Consider the following 21,575-nt stretch of genomic DNA (forward strand, 5'->3'; position numbering starts at 1 on the left):
GGGCGAAGAGGGGAAAGTACAAGAGGCAGATCAAAATAAAATAAATGGTGGCATTGGTTAGGCCATTAATAATGATAATGTAGGTGCCAAGCACTGTACTAAGCGCTGGGGAGATGCACGGGGATGAGGTCCCACTGGGCCAGTCACTGCACCTCTCTGGGCCTCAGTTCCCCTGTCTGTAAAATGGGGGAGAAGAGGGGAAAGTACAAGAGGCAGATCAAAATCAAAATAAATGGTGGAATTGGTTAGGCCATTAATAATGATAATGTAGGTGCCAAGCACTGTACTAAGCGCTGGGGAGATGCACGGGGATGAGGTCCCACTGGGCCAGTCACTGCACCTCTCTGGGCCTCAGTTCTCCTGTCTGTAAAATGGGGGCGAAGAAGGGAAAGTACAAGAGGCAGATCAAAATCAAAATAAATGGTGGAATTGGTTAGGCCCTTACTAGGTGCCCAGCACTGTTCTAAGCGCTGGGGAGATGCAAGGTTCCACGTGGGGCTCACAGTCTTCATCCCCATTTTCCAGACTGAAGAATAATGAATAATTATTATAGTATTTATTAGATGGTGACCCTTTGCCAAGTACTGTTCTAAGCACTTATTCAATAGTATTTATTGAGCGCTTACTATGTGCAGAGCACTGTACTAAGCGCTTGGAACGGACAAATCGGTAACAGATACAGTCCCTGCCCTTTGATGGGCTTACAGTCTAATCGATATCCAATCCATATAATCGATCTCCAATCCATAACCTCTTAGACGGAGAATTTCACCATTTAATCCCAACATTCGTTCCTCCGTTTGGGTCAAACAGCATGGCGGAGTGGTAATAATAATGTTGGTATTTGTTAAGCGCTTACTATTTACAGAGCACTGTTCTAAGCGCTGGGGTAAACACAGGGGAATCAGATTGTCCCACATGCACAGTCTTAATCCCCATTTTACAGATGAGGGAACTGAGGCACAGAGAAGTGAAGTGCCTTGCCCACAGTCCCACAGCTGACAAGTGGCCGAGCCGGGATTCGAACCCATGACCTCTGACTCCAAAGCCCGGGCTCTTTTCCCTGAGCCACGCCATCCTGAGGTCTTAAAAATTGCCTCCCTTCTTGTAGTACTATCTCTCCGGAGAAGCGGCGTGGTCCAGCGGAAAGAGCACGGGCCTGGAAGTCAGAGAACCCGGGTTCAAATCTTGCCTCCTCCACTGACGTGCTGTGTGGTCTTGGGAAAGCCGCTTGACTTCTCTGTGCCTCCGCTCCCTCCTTCGCAGCCCGTGGTGCTGAATTTCCCTTTGCGTTTTCCCTCTGTCGAGAAGCCGGGTGACCTAGTGGATAGAGCACCGGCCCGGGAGTCGGAAGGACCTGGGTTCTAATCCTGCCCCGGTTAGAGAGTTAACTTCTCTACGCTGGGCAGTGGAAAGAGCTTGGGCTTTGGAGTCAGAGGTCATGGGTTCGACTCCCGGCTCTGCCACTTGTCAGCTGGGTGACTGTGGGCAAGTCACTTCACTTCTCTGGGCCTCAGTGACCTCCTCTGGAAAATGGGGATTAACTGTGAGCCTCACGGGGGAGAAGCTGATGACCCTGTATCTACCCCAGCTCCCAGTCTTCCTCCCCATTTTACAGAGGAGGTCACTGAGGCCCGGAGAAGTGACTTGCCCACGGTCACACAGCTGACCAGCTCTTCATCGTTACAGTCTCAAGGTGACCTTGGAGGTTGCCATGGCCATCGTCTACTTTTTCACCTGAAAGAGCGTTTTGGTTTTCTCTCTAAAGGTCTCTCACAGACCGTGAGCCTCACGTGGGACAACCTCATTCCTCTGTATCTCCCCCAGCGCTTAGAACAGTGCTCTGCATATAGTAGGCGCTTAACAAATACCAACATTATTATTATTATCTCCCCCAGTGCTTAGAACAGTGCTCTGCACCTTGTAAGCGCTTAACCAATACCAACATTAATTATTATTATTATTACTCTCGGAGGCTGAGGCTTCTGTTCCTGAATATCCAGCTTTCTTTCCACCCTGAGAGCCCGGGCCTGTGCGTCATTAGGATCTGGGTTCTAATCCCTGCCCCGCCACATGTTGGCTGTGTGACCTCGGGCAAATCACTTCACTTCTCTGGCCCTCAGTTACCTCGTCTGTGAAATGGGGATTAAGAGTGCGAGCCCCACGTGGGACAACCCGATTACCTCAGTGACCTCATCCGTAAAATGGGGATTAAGACCGCGCCTCATGTGGGACAACCTAATTACCCCAGCGCTTAGAACAGTGCTCTGCACATAGTAAGCGTTTAATAAATACCAACATTATTATTACCTTGTATCTACCCAGGGTTTAGAAAAGTTCTTGGCACCTAGTAAGTGCTTAACGAGTACCGTCATGATTATCATTTTATCATTATTATTATTTTCCGATCCACAGATGACACCAAGTGCTTAACGAGTACCGTCATGATTATCATTTTATCATCATTATTATTTTCCGATCCACAGATGACACCGAGTAAGTGCTTAACGAGTACCGTCATGATTATCATTTTATCATTAATATTATTTTCCGATCCACAGATGACACCGAGTAAGTGCTTAACGAGTACCGTCATGATTATCATTATATCACTATTATTATTTTCCGATCCACAGAGGACACCGAGTAAGTGCTTAACTAGTACCGTCATGATGATCATTTTATCACTGTTATTATTTTCCGATCCACAGAGGACACCGAGTAAGTGCTTAACTAGTACCGTCATGATGATCATTTTATCATTGTTATTATTTTCCGATCCACAGAGGACACCGAGTAAGTGCTTAACTAGTACCGTCATGATGATCATTTTATCACTGTTATTATTTTCCGATCCACAGAGGACACCGAGTAAGTGCTTAACGGGTACCGTCATGATGATCATTTTATCATTATTATTTTCCGATCCACAGAGGACACCGATTAAGTGCTTAACGGGCACCGGCGTGATTATCATTTTATGATTATTATTATTTTCCGATCCACAGATGACTCTCTGGGTCAATCAAGGACACCGGTAGGGCTGACCAGTCTTCGAACAAGCAACGCTTCCTTTCCTCACGGTGAATTCACCTTCTCCTGGTGGTCTCCCATCCCGATGGGTTCATCACTTGGGACGCCCTGGTGTTTTCGAGTCACCGTCCAGGAGCCCTGCTGCTATTTGGTAAGCGCTTACTATGCGCCGAGCACTGTGCCGAATCTCCGCTGGAGGATTCTGTTGGCAGCAGGTGGGGCTTGTCCAACGTGGTGCCCAAGGGTTTGGTTGGACCCTCTGCCTCGTCGCCCCCCGAAAACGTTTGTTCCACCCTCTCTGCTGGCGGGATCAAAGCAAATTGAATTGGGCACAGTCCTTGTCCCACCTGGGGCTCACAGTCCTAATCCCCATTTGACAGATGAGGTGACTGAGGCCCAGAGAAGTGAAGTGACTTGCCCAAGGTCACACAGCCACCTGATTCCCATCCTAGGGGAGGGAGAGGGAAAACAACGGCGTCTTTCTCCCTTTACGGCCTGAAGGGCCGCGAATTGGCATGGCCTAGTGGTAGGAGACCGGGCTTGGGAGTCGGAGGACGTGGGTTCGAATCCCACCTCCGCCACTTGTCTGCTGGGTGACTTGGGGCAAGTCACTTCTCGGGGCCTCAGTTCCCTCATCTGTCAAATGGGGTTGAAGACTGTGAGCCCCACGGGGAGGGGGCAGCCTGCTTTCCTGTGCCCACCCCAGCGCTTAGAACAGTGCATGGCACATCGCGAGGGCTTAACGAATGCCATCATCATTATTATTATTATGTCTGTATTCATTCAGTAGTATTTATTGAGCGCTTATGATGTGCAGAGTACTGTACTAAGCGCTTGGAATGGACAATATAAAATGTATAATTTTATTTATTCATCCATTCAATAGTATTTATTGAGCGCTTACTATCGGCAGAGCACTGTACTAAGCGCTTGGAATGGACAGTGTAAAATGTATAATTTTATTCATTCATTCAATCATATTTATTGAGCGCTTACTATGTGCAGAGCGCTTTACTAAGCGCTTGGAATGGACAATGTAAAACGTATATTATTTAGTCATTCATTCATTCAGTAGTATTTATTGAGCACTTACTATGTGCAGAGCACTGTACTAAGCCCTTGGAATGGACAATGTAAAATATATATTTTATTCATTCATTCATTAAATAGTATTTATTGAGCGCTTACTATGTGCAGAGCACTGAACTAAGCGCTTGGAATGGACAATGTAAAATGTACAATTTTATTCATTCATTCATTCATTCAATAGTATTTATTGAACGCTTACTATCTGCAGAGCCCTGTATTAAGTGCTTGGAAAGTACAATATAAAATGTATAATTTTATTCATTCATTCATTCAATAATATTTATTGAGCGCTTACTATGTGCAGAGCATTCATTCATTCATTCAATAGTATTTATTGAGCGCTCACTATGTGCAGAGCGCTGTACTAAGCCCTTAGAATGGACAACGTAAAATATATATTTTATTCATTCATTCATTCAATAGTATTTATTGAGTGCTTACTATGTGCAGAGCACTGAACTAAGCGCTTGGAATGGACAATGTAAAATGTATATTTTATTTATTCATTCATTCAAAAGTATTTATTGAGCGCTTACTATGTGCAGAGCCCTGTACTAAGCGCTCGGAAAGTACAATATAAAATGTACAATTTTATTCATTCATTCATTCAGTAGTATTTATTGAACGCTTACTATGTGCAGAACATTCATTCATTCAATAGTATTTACTGAGCGCTTACTATGTGCAGAACATTCATTCATTCATCCAATAGTATTTACTGAGCGTTTACTATGTGCAGAGCACTGTACTAAGCCCTTGGAATGGACAATGTAAAATATATATTTTATTCAATCATTCATTCAATAGCATTTATTGAGCGCTTACTAGGTGCAGAGGACTGTACTAAACCCTTGGAATGGACAATGTAAAATATATATTTTATTAATTAATTCATTCAATAGTATTTATTGAGCATTTACTAGGTGCAGAGCCCTGTACTAAGCGCTTGGAATGGACAATTCGGCAACAGATAGAGACAGTCCCTGCCCACTGAGGTGCTCACAACCTAATGGGGGAAGAGAGATGGACAAAAACAAGACAACTTAATCGCAATAAATAGAATCAAGGGGATGGATGCCTTATTAACAAAGTAAATAGGGTAATGAAAATATAGCCCGGGCTTTGGAGTCAGAGGTCATGAGTTCGAATCCCGGCTCTGCCACTTAATAATAATGATAATGTTGGTATTTGTTAAGCGCTTACTATGTGCAGGGCACTGTTCTAAGCGCTGGGGTAGGCACAGGGGAATCAGGTTGTCCCACGTGGGGCTCCCAGTCTTCATCCCCATTGGACAGATGAGGTAACTGAGGCCCAGAGAAGTGAAGTGACTTGCCCACCGTCACCCAGCTGCCAAGTGGCAGAGTTGGGATTTGAACTCATGACCCCTGACTCCAAAGCCCATGCTCTTTCCACTGAGCCACGCACTTGTCAGCTGCCAAGTGGCAGAGTTGGGATTTGAACTCATGACCCTGACTCCAAAGCCCATGCTCTTTCCACTGAGCCACGCACTTGTCAGCTGGGTGACTGCGGGCCAGTCACTTCACTTCTCTGGGCCTCAGTTCCCTCATCTGTCCAATGGGGATGAAGACTGGGAGCCCCACGTGGGACAACCTGGTTCCCCTGTGCCTACCCCAGCGCTTAGAACAGTGCTCGGCACATAGTAAGCGCTTAACAAATACCAACATGATTATATACAAAGGAGCAAATCTATACAAATGAGCATGTATTTATATTGATGCCTGTTTACTTGTTTTGATGGGTCACCCCCCCTCCCGCGGGGGTTGTATTCCTGTATTTTACTTTCGAAGCGTTTAGTACGGTGCTCTGCACACAGTAAGCGCTCAATACTTGGGGATGAATGAATGAAGGAATGAAGGAATGAAGGAATGAATGAATGAATGAGGCAGAGGCAGCGCCTGGAAGGGAGGGGCGGGGCCGGGCGCGCGCGCGCGCGGGTCTGTGATTGGCGGGCGAGGCGGGGCCGGCGGGCGCTGATTGGCTGAGGCCGGGTCGGTGCTCCGTTTCCGAGGGGCGGGGCCGGACGCGCGCGCGGGTCTGTGATTGGCGGGCGAGCTGCGAGCTCCGAGCGCTGATTGGCTGTAGCGGGCGCGGCGCTCCGTTTTCAAGGGGCGGGGGCGCGGGCCTGGAGCAGAGGAGTGGGGCCGGGCGCGCGCGCGCGGTGGGTGGGGGACTGTGATTGGCGGACGAGGCGGGACCGGCGGGCGCTGATTGGCTGTAGCCGGCGCGGCGCTCCGTCTCCAAGGGGCGGGGCCGGGCGCTCGCGCGGGGCTGTGATTGGCGGGCGAGCCGGGAGCTCCGAGCGCCGATTGGCTGGAGCCGGCGCGGCGCTCCGTTTCCATGGGGGCGGGGGCGGGTCCTGAAGCGGAGGGGCGGGGCTGGACGCGGGGGCTGCGAAGTGACAACTTCTCTGTGCCTCAGTAACCTTATCTGTAAAATGGGGATTAACTGTGAGCCCCACGTGGGACAACCTGATGACCCTGTATTCATTCATTCATTCAATAGTATTTATTGAGCGCTTACTATGTGCAGAGCACTGTATTAAGCGCTTGGGATGAACAAGTCGGCAACAGATAGAGACGGTCCCTGCCGTTTGACGGGCTCACGGTCTGATCGGGGGAGACGGACGGACGGGAACGACGGCGATAAAGCCGAGGGGAAGAACGTCTCGTAAAAACCGATGGCGACTAAATAGAATCGAGGCGATGTACGATTCATTAACAAAATAAATAGGGTAACGGAAATATATACAGTCGAGCGGACGAGTACGGCGCCGTGGGGATGGGAAGGGAGAGGTGGAGGAGCGGAGGGAAAAGGGGAAAATGAGGGTTTTTAGCTGCGGAGAGGTAAAGGGGGGGTGGCAGAGGAAGTAGAGGGGGAAGAGGAGCTCAGTCTGGGAAGGCCTCTCGGAGGAGGTGAGTTTTGAGTAGGGTTTTGAAGAGGGGAAGAGAATCAGTTTGGCGGAGGTGAGGAGGGAGGGCGTTCCGGGACCGCGGGAGGACGTGGCCCCGGGGGTCGACGGCGGGACGGGCGAGACCGGGGGACGGCGAGGAGGCGGGCGGCGGAGGAGCGGGGCGTGCGGGGTGGGCGGTGGAGAGAGAGAAGGGAGGAGAGGTAGGAAGGGGCAAGGTGATGGAGATCCCTTGAAGCCTAGAGTGAGGAGTTTTTGTTTGGAGCGGAGGTCGATAGGCAACCACTGGAGTTGTTTAAGAAGGGGAGTGACAGGCCCAGATCGTTTCTGCGGGAAGATGAGCCGGGCGGCGGAGTGAAGAATAGACCGGAGCGGGGCGAGAGAGGAGGAAGGGAGGTCGGAGAGAAGGCCGACACAGTATCTCCTCCAGCGCTTCGAACAGTGCCCTCCACATAGTAAGCGCTTAACAAATACCAACATTATTATTATTATTATTATTGATAGGCGAGGCGGGGCCGGCGGGCGCTGATTGGCTGTGGCCGGCGCGGCGCTCCGTTTCCATGGGGCGGGGGCGGGAGCAGAGGGGCGGGGTCGGGCGCTCGCGCGGAGGGGTGGGGGACTGTGATTGGTGGAGACGGCGGGGCCGGCGGGCGCTGATTGGCTGGGGCCGGCGCGGCGCTCCGTTTCCAAGGGGCGGGGCCGGCCGCGCCCGCGCGTAGCTCTGATTGGCGGGCGAGCCGGGAGTTCCGAGCGCCGATTGGCTGGAGCAGGCGCGGCGCTCCGTTTTCATGGAGCGGGGCCCGGAGCAGAGGGGCGGGGTCGGGCGCGCGCGCAGGGATGGGGGACTGTGATTGGCGGAGGCGGCGGGGCCGGCGGGCGCTGATTGGCTGGGAGGGTGCGGCGCTACGCTTTCAAGGGGCGGGGGGGTTCGGGCGAGCGCGCTGGGCTCTGATTGGCGGGCGAGCCGGGAGCTCCGAGCGCCGATTGGCTGGAGCCGGCGCGGCGCTCCGTTTTCATGGAGCGGGGGCGGGTTCGGGCGCGCGCGCAGGGATGGGGGTCTGTGATTGGCGGAGGCGGCGGGGCCGGCGGGCGCTGATTGGCTGGGAGGGTGCGGCGCTACGCTTTCAAGGGGCGGGGGGGGTCGGGCGCGCGCGCTGGGCTCTGATTGGCGGGCGAGCCGGGAGCTCCGAGCGCCGATTGGCTGGAGCCGGCGCGGCGCTCCGTTTCCATGGGGCGGGGGCGGGGCCCGGGGCAGGGGGGCGGGGCCGGGCGCGCGCGCAGGGGTGGGGGCCTGTGATTGGCGGAGGCGGCGGGGCCGGCGGGCGCTGATTGGCCGGGAGGGCGGGGCGCGGGCCGGAAAGGCGGGCGCAGGCGCGGGGAGCGCTCAGTGGCCCGGGGGCGGGCGGTGGGTGAGGACGTCCCCGCCGTCGCTCCGTCCGGCCGATGGAGCCCGGCCCGCCCCCGCCGCTGCTGCTCAACGACGGCGAGCAGCGACGCTACTCCCAGCTGTTCGCGCAGTGTTGCGGGGCCCCGGACGCCGCCGCCGCCGCCCCCGGGCCCGTGCGGGACCTGCTCCGCGCCGCGCAGCTCCCCGCAGACACCCTCCACCAGGTGCGTCATCCCAGCGCGGGAATCCACGCCTTCAGCCCGGCACTGTGCTGAGCGCCGCGCTGCATCGCGCAACATCAGCTGACCTTCCTGCAGCGTTGGGCGCCGTGCACTGTGCTAAGCGCTGCGCTTGATAACGCCCACCTGATTATTATACTGATGCCGACATGCCTGCAGCGTTGGGCGCCGTGCACTGTGCTAAGCGCTGCGCTTCACAACGCGACCATCATTCATAATAATGTGGGCATTTGGGGAGCGCTTACTATGTGCCGAGCACTGTTCTAAGCGCTGGGGGAGACACAGGGGCAGCAGGTGGTCCCACGTGGGGCTCCCGGGCTTCATCCCCATTTTACAGATGAGGGAACCGAGGCCCAGAGAAGTGAAGTGACTCGCCCACCGTCACACAGCCGACAGGGGGCTGAGCCGGGATTCGAACTCATGAGCCCCGACTCCAAAGCCCGGGCTCTTTGCACTGATGCTGACATAGCTGCAGCGTTAGGCGCCCGGCACTGTGCTAAGCGCTGCGCTTCATAACGCCACCATCATTATTATACTGATGCTGACATTCCTGCAGCGCTAGGCGCTGTGCTAAACGCTGCGATTCACAATGCCAACATCATTATTATACTGATGCCGAAATTCCTGCAGCGCTAGGCGCTGTGCTAAACGCTGCGATTCACAATGCCAACATTATTATTCCATTGATGCTGGCATTGCTTCAGCGCTAGGCGCCCGGCACTGTGCTAAGCGCTGCGCTTCATAACGCCAACATCATTATTATACTGATGCTGACATTCCTGCAGCGCTAGGCGCTGTGCTAAACGCTGCGATTCACAATGCCAACATTATTATTATACTGATGCCGAAATTTCTGCAGCGCTAGGCGCTGTGCTAAACGCTGCGATTCACAATGCCAACATTATTATTCCATTGATGCTGGCATTGCTTCAGCGCTAGGCGCCCGGCACTGTGCTAAGCGCTGCGCTTCACAATGCCAACATTATTATATTGACACTGGCATTGCTTCAGCACTCGCTAGGTGCCCTGCGCTGTGCTGAGCGCTGCGCTTCATAATGCCAACGTGATTATTATACTGCCGCTGGCATTCCTTAATAATGTTGATATTAAGCGCTTACTACGTGCCGAGCACCGTTCTAAGCGCTGGGGTAGACATAGGGGAATCAGGTTGTCCCACGTGGGGCTCACAGTCCTAATCCCCATTTTACAGATGAGGGAACTGAGGCACGGAGAAGTGAAGTGACTCGCCCACAGTCACACAGCCGACAAGTGGCAGAGCTGGGATTCGAACTCATGAGCCCTGACTCCAAAGCCCGTGCTCTTTCCAATCCTTCAGCGTTGGCTGGGCGCCCGGCACTGTGCTAAGCGCTGCGATTCACAATGCCGACATTATTATACTGATGGTGGCATTCCTTCAGCGTCGGGCCGCCTTTGACCGTGCTGAGCGCTGCGCTTCATAACGCCAACATGGTTATTATATTGACGCTGGCGTTCCCTCAGCGCTCGCTGGGCGCCCGGCACTGTGCTAAGCGCTGCGATTCACAATGCCGACATTATTATTATATTGACGGTGGCTTTCCTTCAGCACTCAAGTTGGTATTGGTTAAGCGCTTACGGTGTGCAGAGCACCGTTCTAAGCGCCGGGGTAGACACAGGGGAATCAGGTCGTCCCACGTGGGGCTCCCGGTCTTCATCCCCATTTTACAGATGAGGGAACTGAGGCCCAGAGAAGCCAAGCGACTTGCCCCCCAGTCACACAGCTGACGAGTGGCCGAGCCCGGATTCGAACCCATGACCTCTGACTCCCACTGAGCCACGCTGCTTCTGCTACGGCCGGGACTGTGCTAAGCGCTGCGATTAATAATAATAATAATAATGATGATGAGGACAGTGCTGGGCGCCTAGCGAGCGCTGAAGGAATGGCCGCGTCAGTATAATAATAATAATGTTGGCATTTTTTTAAGCGCCTACTCTGTGCAGAGCACTGTTCTAAGCGCTGCGACAGGGTCATCAGGTGGTCCCCCGCGAGGCTCCCAGTCTTCACCCCCATTGTCCAGATGAGGGAACTGAGGCCCCGAGAAGTGAAGTGACTGGCCCACAGCCACACAGCTGCTAAGGGGCCGAGCTGGGATTCGAACCCACGACCTCTGGCTCCCAAGCCCGGGCTCTTGCCACTGAGCCACGCTGCTCACCAACATTATAATTATTATACTGCCGCTGGCATTCCTTCAGCCCTGGCTGGGCGCCCGGCACTGTGCTAAGCGCTGTGATTATTAATAACGATAATATTGGTATTAAGCGCTGGCTCTGTGCAGAGCACTGTTCTAAGCGCTGGGGGAGATACGGGGGAATCGGGTGGTCCCACGTGAGGCGCACAGTCTCCATCCCCATTTTCCAGATGAGGGAACTGAGGCCCGGAGAAGTGACTTGCCCACAGTCACACAAGGGACAAGTGGCAGAGCTGGGATTCGAACCCACGACCTCTGACTCCTCAAGCCCGGGCTCTTTCCACACGAGGCTCCCGTTCCTAAACGCCGTTTTACAGATGAAGTAACTGAGGGCACAGAAGAATAATAATAACGTTGGCATTTGTGAAGCGCTTACTACGTACAAAGCGCTGTTCTAAGCCCCGGGGGAGGATAAAGGTGATGGAGTTGTCCCACGTGGCGCTCACAGTCTCCATCCCCATTTGACAGATGAGGGAACTGAGGCCCAGAGAAGTGAAGTGACTTGCCCACGGTCACACAGCTGACAAGGGGCAGAGCCGGGATAATAACAGCGGCATTTGTTAAGCGCTTATTATTATTATTAATAATAATAATGGAATTCATTAAGCGCCCACTGTATGCCGAGGCCCCGTGCTAAGCGCCGGGCTGGAGGCAAGCAAAATCGGGTGGGCCACCGTCAATTCAGGGTTGGAATAATAATGATGATGGTATCGGAAGTGTTTACCATATGGCAGGGCGCCGTGCTAAGCGCTGGGGTTGGTTACGAGCAAATCGCGTTGGACCCAGCCGAGGGTTTGGGTAATAATGACGGTATTTAAGCGCTTACTGTGGGTCCAGGCAGTGTACTGAGCGCTGGGATGGGCACAGACACATCGGGAGGGACACGTCCGTTCAGGGTTGGATTGATAATCACGGCGGCATGGGTTAAGCGCTTACTATGGGCCAGGCACTGGAGTAAGCGCTGGAGTTAGTGGCTAAAAGGCAACTGCTGGCGAAAGCCTAATTTTTCTGAATCCTTTAAGTGTCTACGCACACTTGGCCCCTTAACGACCTGAAGTGGGTTCAGAGGGGGTCATAATGTTGGTATTTGTTAAGCGCTTACTATGTGCAGAGCACTGTTTTGAGCGCTGGGGTAGATACGGAGTAATCAGGGTGTCCCACGTGAGGCTCACGGTTCATCCCCATTTTCCAGATGAGGTAACTGAGGCACAGAGAAGCGAAGCGACTCGCCCTGAGTCACACAGCTGACAAGTGGCAGAGCCGGGAGTCGAACCCATGACCTCATGGGCCATGCCTTGGGCTCCTCCTCCCCCCCCCCCCGCAGCGTGGCTCGGTGGAAGGAGTCCCAGGTCATGGGTTCGAATCCCAGCCACGCCGCTTGTCAGCCGGGTGACTTGGGGCCGGTCACCCGGCCTCTCCGGGCCTCGGCGACCTCATCTGTAAAAGGGGGATGAAGACGGGGAGCTCCACGTGGGACAACCTCATCACCCGCTATCCTCCGCGGCGCTCAGAACAGCGCTTGGCACGTAGTAAGCGCGTCACCAATGCCAGCCTTACTATTATTAACCTGCTCGAGGAAGATGAAAAGGATCGAGGAGCAGCCGGGAAGTTCGTCGGCTCTTGGAGACGGCGTGTGTCGGAGCGCGCGCGCTCGGATGCGACGTCGTTTTTCCTTTTTACCGTCCTGTTGGGGAAGGGGAACGGGGTCTCCGCCCTCATTTTGAACGTCGGGGGCTTTAAAAAGTAATTGTTTTTGTGGAGAGTCCAGGCGATAAGGGTCACGAAGAGCCGGGTACCTTAATGGAAAGGCCGCAGTTGGATCTCGAACCCCCTCGAAACGAAAAGGGCAGGGTGAGGCCGCGCAGATGGAGCGAATGAATTTTGCGGGAGATGAGTTGTTGCGCCTTAATGTAACGATCACGTGAGATGCAGGTCAGGCGAAAGAGCACTTGTCCTCTAGCCTGTGGGCAGGGAAGGCGGAGCAGCAGGGCCCCGTGGCTCCAGCGGGGGCTTGGAAGTCGGAAGGTCATGGGTTCTAATCCCGGCTCTGCCGCCTGTCAGCCGTGGGACCTTGGCGAGTCACTTAACTGCTCCGTGCCTCAGTTCCCTCGCCTGTAAAGTGGGGGGATTGAGGCCGTGAGCCCCGTGTGGGACAGGGACTCGCATCTGATTTGCTTGTACCCACCGGTAATACCGTGCCTGCCTCGGACGAACACCCCCGTTATTAATATCAGCGATAAGGTCGGGATCCGTGAAGCGCTTACCGTGTGCCGAGCACTGTTGTAAGCGCTGGGGTGGATACGGGGTCCTCGGTTGGTCCCACGTGAGGCTCACGGTGAATCCCCATTTCCCAGATGAGGGGACTGAGGCCCAGAGAAGGGAGGTGACTGGCCCACAGTGGCCGAGCCGGGATTCGAACCCCTGCCCTCCGACTCCCAAGCCCGGGCTCTTTCCACTGAGCCACGCTGCTTCTCGTATTGGGCTTCGCTAAGCGCCCGGTACGGTGCTCTGCACCCACTGAGGGCTCAGTAAATACGACGGCCCGGTCGGATCCTCTTTTTTTTTAAAAGCCTCACCTCGGCCGTTCCTTAAGTGGAGAAGCTGTGATTCTCTGTGACGCGATTAATGGCTTCTCGCCCGACTGCTTCGAAGGACCCGGGAGACTGAGCGAATGTCCGTAAAACACTTGGGGCCGGCGAGAAGAAAGCGATAGGTTGGACGCAACCTTTCATCTCCTCCCCCTTTTATGGTAGGAGACGCCTCACCAACCCAGCGTGGCTCAGTGGCAAGGGCCCGGGCTTGGGAGTCAGAGGTCACGGGTTCGAAAACCGGCCGGGCCACTCGGCAGCCGGGTGACGGCGGGCCAGTCACTTCACTCCTCTGGGCCTCAGTTCCCTCATCTGGAAAATGGGGGTGAAGGCCGTGAGCCCCACGGGGGACGACCTGATTCCCCTGTGTCTACCCCGGCGCTCAGAAGGGTGCTCCGCACGTAGTAAGCGCCGAACAAATAGCAACATGGAAGCGGCGTGGCTCGGTGGAACGAGCACAGGCTTGGGAGTCAGAGGTCACGGGTTCGAATTCCGGCTCTGCCACTTGTCGGCTGTGTGACTGCGGGCGAGTCACGTCACTTCTCTGGGCCTCAGTTCCCTCGTCTGTAAAATGGCGATGAAGACTGTGAGCCCCATGTGGGACCATCTGCTGACCTTGTATTCAGTACTATTTATTGAGCGCTTACTATGTGCAGAGCACTGTCCTGAACGCTTGGAATGGACAATTTGGCAACAGATAAACAACTGCAGTCGGTGAGATGAATCACAAATGCAAATCTACCCCAGGGCTTAGAACAGTGCTCTGCACACAGTAAGCGCTTAACAAGTACCAGCATAGAAGCAGCCGTGGCTCAGTGGAACGAGCCCGGGCTTGGGAGTCAGAGGTCACGGGTTCGACTCCCGGCTCTGCCACTTGTCGGCTGTGTGACTGTGGGCCAGTCCCTTCACTCCTCTGTGCCTCAGTTCCCTCCTCTGTAAAATGGGGACGAAGACTGTGAGCCTCACGTGGGACCACCTGAGCACCCTGTATCTACCCCAGCGCTTAGAACAGTGCTCGGCACATAGTAAGCGCCTAACAGATGCCGACATAATTATTATCCGAAGGATGTTGGGCATCAGCTTCACCTGAAAACTGACTTTCCACCCTCAGTCGTCTTGTCCTGTCGAACAGAAACCCGAGAGGTGGGAAAGAAGTTGAGGAACAGGTAGAACTGCTCGTCGCCGGAAGGCTCTCAACTTTTTGGCAGGCAGCTTGTGTTAGACTTCTTATTAATCAGCATGCGTCGTAATATTCACGTGCGCCGAGGTTTCCAAGATCGGTGGGAATGTCCCTGCTTATTGTGGGGCTTAACACAGTGCTCTGCACACCCTCAGTGCTCACTAAATGCGACCGAATATATTCGGGGACTACTCTGAGTTGCAGCTTTTTTCCAACAGAATTTGTTCACTGTATTTCATTCGGAACGAATGAAAAGGTAGGGTGTTTTTTTTTTTTTTTTGGATATTGGGTTAAAAATGAATTTCTAAAATGAACAGAAGGAAGCGATTAAAATGGGAGAAAAACGTCTGACAGTCTTCCTCACTAGAGGAGTCAAATGGCTGTATCTGGAACTGAGAGCTAAAGAATTTAATTGACAGCACGTTGTTGGGTAGGGATTATCTCTATTTGTTGCTGAATGGTACTTTGCAAGCGCTTAGTACAGCGCTCTGCGCACAGTTAGCGCTGAATAAATATGATTGAATGAATGAACAAGTGAAGACAGGTGTTTTTGCACAAGAATCACTTGTCTACATATAAAGAAATGTACAAGAGGCACCCAGTAAGCGCTCAAATACCAACCTTATTATTTTACCAATCATTGGGTGGGTCCAAGGGTAGAAACCCTTTTTGCTTTTTTAGAAAGCGTAGACCTGAAAACCGTAAGGATTTTTGTGCCCGCAAGTATCAGTTCAATAGGAATGCTGAGACGTATGGATGGTCACTTAGGTTTTCAGAGCAGCATCCACCAATTCGTCTTCAAAAAGACGACGTCACCTCTCTATTTCTCTGTCTCTATTTTTTCCTCTCTTCAACTGGAGACAGACGCAGTCACGATCTGAGCGTGTTCCGGAGGGATGAATGTTCTTTGAGCTGAGAGAAGCTGAATCTGGCGACTTAAACATGAGGAGCTTGTGGGAAGGGAAGCAACTGCCGAGCATAAAGGGAATTACCTTATTTCAGCTGAACCAGGGAACTGAAAGAATGAACAAAATACTATATGGAATTTAAAATTTACCGGCTCACAGAGGGAAGGGATTCCTTGTTTTGTTGCCTGTTGTTTTAATATCTATCTCCCCCCTTCTAGACTCTAAGCCCCATGTGGGCAGGGATTCTCTCCCTTGCTGAATTTTACTTTCCAAGCATTTAGTACAGTGCTCTGCGCACAGTAAGAGCTCAATAAATGCGGTTGAATGAATGAATGAAAATGCCTTCTCAATTTCTTATCGTCAGTCGTTTGCTGTATCTTTTTTTTTGGTTTGTTTTTTCAAGCCTATCGTTTCCCATACCTAGTGTGAATGTTGGGGAGCCCTTCAGGTTCTCTCTCCCTCCCCATTTAACTTTTGGAGCATCTCTTAGCCGTGTCAACTACTGATATCAAAAATGGCAAAGGGAAGCTGTGAAATATTCATCAAAAAATTAAAAGCATCGGCTGACTTGGCCCTGTCACCTGAGCTTTAGCTGAAGCTTAGCTTTAGCTTTACCCAAGTAGGAAGTGAAGCAAATGTGTGGTCACTCCCCGCTTCTTTGGAACATCGAATAATCTCGTCCCGAGATGGTTATTGGCAGACGATTTGCTCGGCTAGCTTTATTTGGAAGCAAACACGGCTTCACAAAAAGTGATCACCGTAATTAGCAGTGTGTGGAGGGTTTTTTTGTTGTTTTTTTTTGAAGCAGTGAGTCTCGTATGTTTTGTTATGAAACAGCTATCTGTCCAGCAGAAGGAAGTAGGTGGTTGAAGAGAGAGAGGCTTTTTTTTTTAAAAAAAAAACCATGGCTCATCCGCTTGCTTTTTACTCAGCTCATTTCAGCGGAACGGCTAACTGCCTTGTCTCTCTGCATGGTGTCCTTTAAATAGCATCATTTGTAGGCTAGAACGAGGCTTGATTCTGCGAGGACTATAAGGAATGCTTAGATAGTAGGAGCTGAGGACGGTTTCAAGTAGTGATGGTTACTGGGAGAAGGCTTCGTGAAACAGTGGTGGTATTTTGGGTTTTTGGGTACTATCTCCTGTAGAATTCATTCGAGGGTGTTTACTGAGCGCTTACCGTGTGCAGAGCACCGTATGAAGCACCGGGGAAGGTACAGCGCAACAATAAACAGTGATTCCCTGCCGGCCGCAAGCTCACGGTCTCAGAGTGGGGGAGAATGAAATAATGATGAATATCCTTTCAATAATGAAAAGATAGTCGAATGCGTCTGAAGTGGAAGGTGCCCAGGATACCTAGTAGTGATGATGATAATAATAATGGTGATTAAGTGCTTACTAGGTGCCAAGCACTGTTGTAAGCACCGGTAGTAATGGTAATTTTTGTCAAGCACAGTACAAAGTGCTAGGGTAAATAGAAAACTCTTGACATCATCATCAGTAGTAATGAATACTTACTGTGTGCAGAGCACTGTACTAAGCACTGGGAGAATACCCCCCACCCTTGACCTCTCTGCAGCTAAACCCTCTTCCCCTCCCTTTCCCTCTCCTCCTCCCCCTCTCCCGTCCCACCCCCTCAGCACTATACTCGTCCGCTCGACTGTATATGTCTTCATCACCCGATTTATTTTGTTTAATGAGATGTACATCACCCTGATTCTATTTAGTCGCCATTGTTTTTATGAGATGTTCTTCCCCTCGACTCTATTTATTGCCACTGTTCTCGTCCGCCCGTCTCCCCCGATTAGACCGTGAGCCCGTCAGAGGGCAGGGACTGTCTCTGTCTGTTACCGATTTGTCCATTCCAAGCGCTTAGTACAGTGCTCTGCACATAGTAAGCGCTCAATAACTACTGTTGGATGAATGAATGAGAATATAATACCACAGAGATGGCAGACGTGTTTCTTGCCCTCAAGGACTTTAACTCCCGCAACCTCGGTGGAGAGGACAGACACTTAGGAAATAGCATTGGCAACAAGGTAGGCCGAATTGTACTTCGCAAGCGCTTAGTACAGTGCTCTGCACGCGGTAAGCGATCAATAAATACGATTGCATGAACCATAGGGCCGTGTGCAAGACTCCAAAGGAAGGGGAAGGTAAATGGGTCCCGAACTGACGGCGGAAGGGGCGGGGCCGCTGAGCTCACACAGTCCTCGGCTCCAGACCTCCGCCACCTCCTCGTGGCCGCCGGCTGACCGGCCGATCGCGTGTCGATCAGTCAGTCGTCTGTATTGAGCGCTGACCGTGCGAAGGACCTTGGACGAAGCGCTGGGGAGAGTACACGGAGGAAGAGAACGGACACGTTCCCTGCCCACGAGGAGCTCACGGATTAGCGTTCCCCTCTGGATCCCGACCTGGGCTCCCGGTGGAGCCGGAGGCCTTGTCCGGCATTCCTGCCCGGAGACGCTCCCCCCCCCCCCCCCCCCCGCCCCACCTCCGCACGTGGATCCCATCCCCTCCGGACACAAACCAGAGGATGATGGTGTTGGTTAAGCGCTTCCTATGGGCCGAATTGTACAGTCCAAGCGCTTAGCACAGTGCTCCGCGCACAGTAAGCGCTCAATAAAGACGATTGAATGAACGTCAAGCACTGTTCTCCGGGCTGGAGTAGAGACAGGGTCATCAGGTTGTCCCACGTGGGGCTCGCAGTCTTCGTCCCCATTTTGCAGATGTCTCTGAGGCCCAGAGAAGTCCAGTGTCTTGCCCAAGGTCGCACAGCTGACAAGTGGCGGAGCAGGGATTAGAACCCACGACTTCTGACTCCCAAGCTCGGGTTCTTTCCCCTAAGCCACGCCACTGTGGGACCCACCCCTGCTGGAGACCCTGAGAGTGGGTATCTTCTCCGGCCTTGCGTTTCCAGGGACCTGCTGGGATGGAAAATTCCGGGGAAGAATCTGGCCGTGTTTTTCCTCGGCTGCACTCTTCCTCGCCTTTCCTTCTGCTCCTTCTCTGTATTCCCCCACCACCTTTCCGTCTTCAGGTAATTGCACTTGCGCCGTTCCGTGGTCATTGATGATTTTTATCTTCTTCTACGCGTGTGCTCAGCGTTCCCAATGGAAGATCCGAGCATCCTTATCGCCACAGAAAATATGCCGGTAGCACTCGGCATCTTTTCCCCCCCAAAATATTGGCTGTCGGCATCTCCATCTATGCAGTGGGTATCTCTTTGGAAAAATTAGTTCTCCTTAGATACCTCATGCAAACAGAAAATTCGGATAACCTCATTTTCCCTTTTTTGCGTCCTCTGAGGCTGGAGAATAAACCGTAAGGATATTTACTGAAGTGTCGTGGGACCCTGGCCCCACGACACTTCAGTAAATATCCTTACGGTTTATTCTTTCCCCGGCTGTCGTTTAATTCATTGTCGTATTTATGGAGCGCTTACTGTGGGCAGAGAACTGTATTAAGCGCTTAATGTCTGTCTCCTCTGTGGACTGCAGGTTTGTCGTGGGCAGGGATCTCATCTACCAACTCTCTGGTACCGTACTTTTCCAAGCGCTTAATGCGGTGCTTGGCACACGGTGAGCACTCGAATCCGGCCGACTGGACGGGAGGATAAAAGATGAAGAGGCTTTGGAGCTTACTGGGCACTTCGCGTCGCCTCAGCGGGGCCCGTCGTAGGGAATGTTCTCCGAAGGGCTCGGACGAGTGGTCCTGCCTTATTACCTTGCGGAGCAACGATTGGTGGTCAGGTGGAACGTGTTTTTTGCAAAAATAGAACAGCCAGTTCCCCGTTCTCAGGGCCAAGTCCTCTCCCTGATTTTTAGTGCTCACTGTACATCTGGAGCCGGGGAGACGGACCGTAACATCCCTTCCCCTTTGCCCAGTGGTATTGATTTAAGCGCTTACTGTGTGCGGAGCACTGTACTAAGCGCTCGGGAGAGTACAGCAGAAGGGGATTCCCTGCCCTCGAAGAGTTGGCGGTCTAGAGGCCGTACTTCTGCTTGGGTGATGACCGTCTGTGCCCGCTCCCGGAGAGGAAGGAGAATTCTGAATATTCACACCTGCAAGCTTGTCGAGCAGAGATTAGATTGCAGGTCATCGATCATCCAGTCTTCGCTTTATTTTGTTGTGGCCGTTGTGATTTCCGCGCGGATCCCTCTGCCCAGTTTGCCCTGATCCTTCTGAAGTCTCTGAAATACCCGGTGCTGTTTTCCAAAGCTTTTTCACCTGCTACGAGTAGAAGAGAACAGTGCCTGCCTAGGGATAGCCCAGCCCGATGAGAAGTACAAAACAGAGGAGCGATAGATCCCCTGCTGCCAAGGAGCTCACACTTCATATTTATTGAGTGCTTGCGGTGTGCAAAGCACTGTATTAAGTGCTTCCTTCGGAGGGAGAGAGACCTAAAAATATTTAGAGAGCAATCAAAGGAAAAATAACTGAATGTAAACAAGTATTTTGGTGTCGGTGGCCCTGTTAGACTATAAGGTCACGTTGAGCAGGTACGGAATCATTTATTTCGTTCCACCTGAAGCGTACTGTGAACTTCACCGGTGGCTTCGGGAGTGCTACCGATATTACAGCGGCATTAATATATATATACATACGTGCTAAGGAGAGATATGAGTATCTAGGTGAGTGCTACGGTTTATCTGCTGCCTCCGAGTTCCTTCTAAATGGCTCTCTTCTGAGTCGCAACCTTCCACTCCTTTTTTCTGTGGTTTCCGTTTTATGACTTGGTTCTAGAATTCTGTTTTCCTTCCAGATTAAACCCCGTGGGCCCTTTTCTTGTGTCTTTGGGTCTTCTGCTATTGCTGGATTCTGTTAAGCGGCAACTGGGTCCAGCTGGAGCTTGGCAGCGGTAGGTCATGAATTTTTCGTTTTTTGCTAGCCATCTGATTCATCCCGGCAGGTCAGTAATTGTGCTGAGAGCAGTCTTAATGATCACCCCCACCGCTCGGCTCATTTCCGACGTTACGCTGCGGGCCGACCGACATTCACAGCATCGGACTGTATTGTCCTCGGATCTCAACCGCCCAGATTTATCGCCGCGTTTAAATTCCATGATATGAAACTTAGGATTCAGGGGCACTCAAATGATGCAAAATAGTAGTGAATGAATGAAGGGTTTCCTCTTTTTCCCCCTTGTAGATGGTCGGAACGTGGTGATTCTTCCCCAGACCCAATCAGGTGCTGATATGGTGCCTTTCTCTTGGGAGCCCAGAATCAATCGATCCTATCTATTGAGCGCTAGCTGTGTGCGGGGAACTGTGCTGAGCGCTTGAGCTATTCCAACAGTCGGGAGACAAAACTACTGCGTCTCTGAAATATGAAGGGATTTTGCAGTTTGACCCACCAGTTTTTTTTTTTAATCCCTCAAGACTTGCTTTTCTAAAAAAAAAAAAAAAAATGCCTAGGGACTTATTTCGCGAGCATCTCTTTTACACATTTGGTTTCAGCGTCTATGTCCTTATCCATCATTTCTTTCTATTACTGTTTGTCTCCCACTCCAGACGGTAAGTTTCATCCTGGGCAAGGGATGTGTAGCGCTTACTACAGTGCCGGGCACGCGCTAAGTGCCCAGTAAATACGACCGGAGTGGTGGAAGTAACCGAAGTGAGTTTAGGAGCCCAGTTCATATAATAAGACTGATTGTAGTATTTCAGCACTGACTCTGTTAAGCGCTGTACTAAGCACTGGAGTAGATGGAAGATAATCACGTCCCCTGTGGGGCTCGCGGTTTTGAGAAGGAGGGAGACCAGGCACTGAATCCCCATTTTCCAGATGAGGTCACTGAGCCACGGAGAAGTGAAGTGACTTTTCCGAAGTCCCGCAGCCGACCGGTGGCGGAGCTGGCAGGAGAACCCATGACCCCCGACTCCCAAGCCCGTCCCCTTTCCACTGAGCCACGCTCCTTCTCTGTGTGACTTTGGGCAAGTCGCTTAACTCCTCTGGGCCTCAGTGACCTCATCTGGAAAATGGGGGCGAAGACCGC

At 52.2% G+C, this 21,575-nt stretch overlaps 1 protein-coding gene across 4 annotated transcripts in view; it reads left to right on the forward strand.

Annotated features, from left to right (window-relative positions):
• The first annotated feature begins 2,466 nt into the window (after window positions 1–2,466).
• REPS2 (RALBP1 associated Eps domain containing 2) overlaps window positions 2,467–21,575 on the forward strand; it is a 107,122-nt gene continuing 88,013 nt past the window's right edge. For 2 of the 4 annotated variants that reach the window (XM_029080064.1, XM_029080066.1), the window contains exons 1-2: window positions 2,467–2,496; window positions 3,009–3,184. In XM_029080064.1, the coding sequence (XP_028935897.1) occupies window positions 2,487–2,496; window positions 3,009–3,184 (186 nt within the window). In that variant the 5' untranslated portion in view covers window positions 2,467–2,486. Of the gene's footprint in view, window positions 2,497–3,008; window positions 3,185–8,443; window positions 8,663–21,575 lie in introns of those variants that run through there. The other 2 variants (XM_029080065.2, XM_007670464.4) reach the window with 1 other exon arrangement.

Source organism: Ornithorhynchus anatinus, chromosome 15, assembly GCF_004115215.2.
Source record: "Ornithorhynchus anatinus isolate Pmale09 chromosome 15, mOrnAna1.pri.v4, whole genome shotgun sequence".
Classification (NCBI taxonomy): Eukaryota; Metazoa; Chordata; class Mammalia; order Monotremata; family Ornithorhynchidae; genus Ornithorhynchus; species Ornithorhynchus anatinus.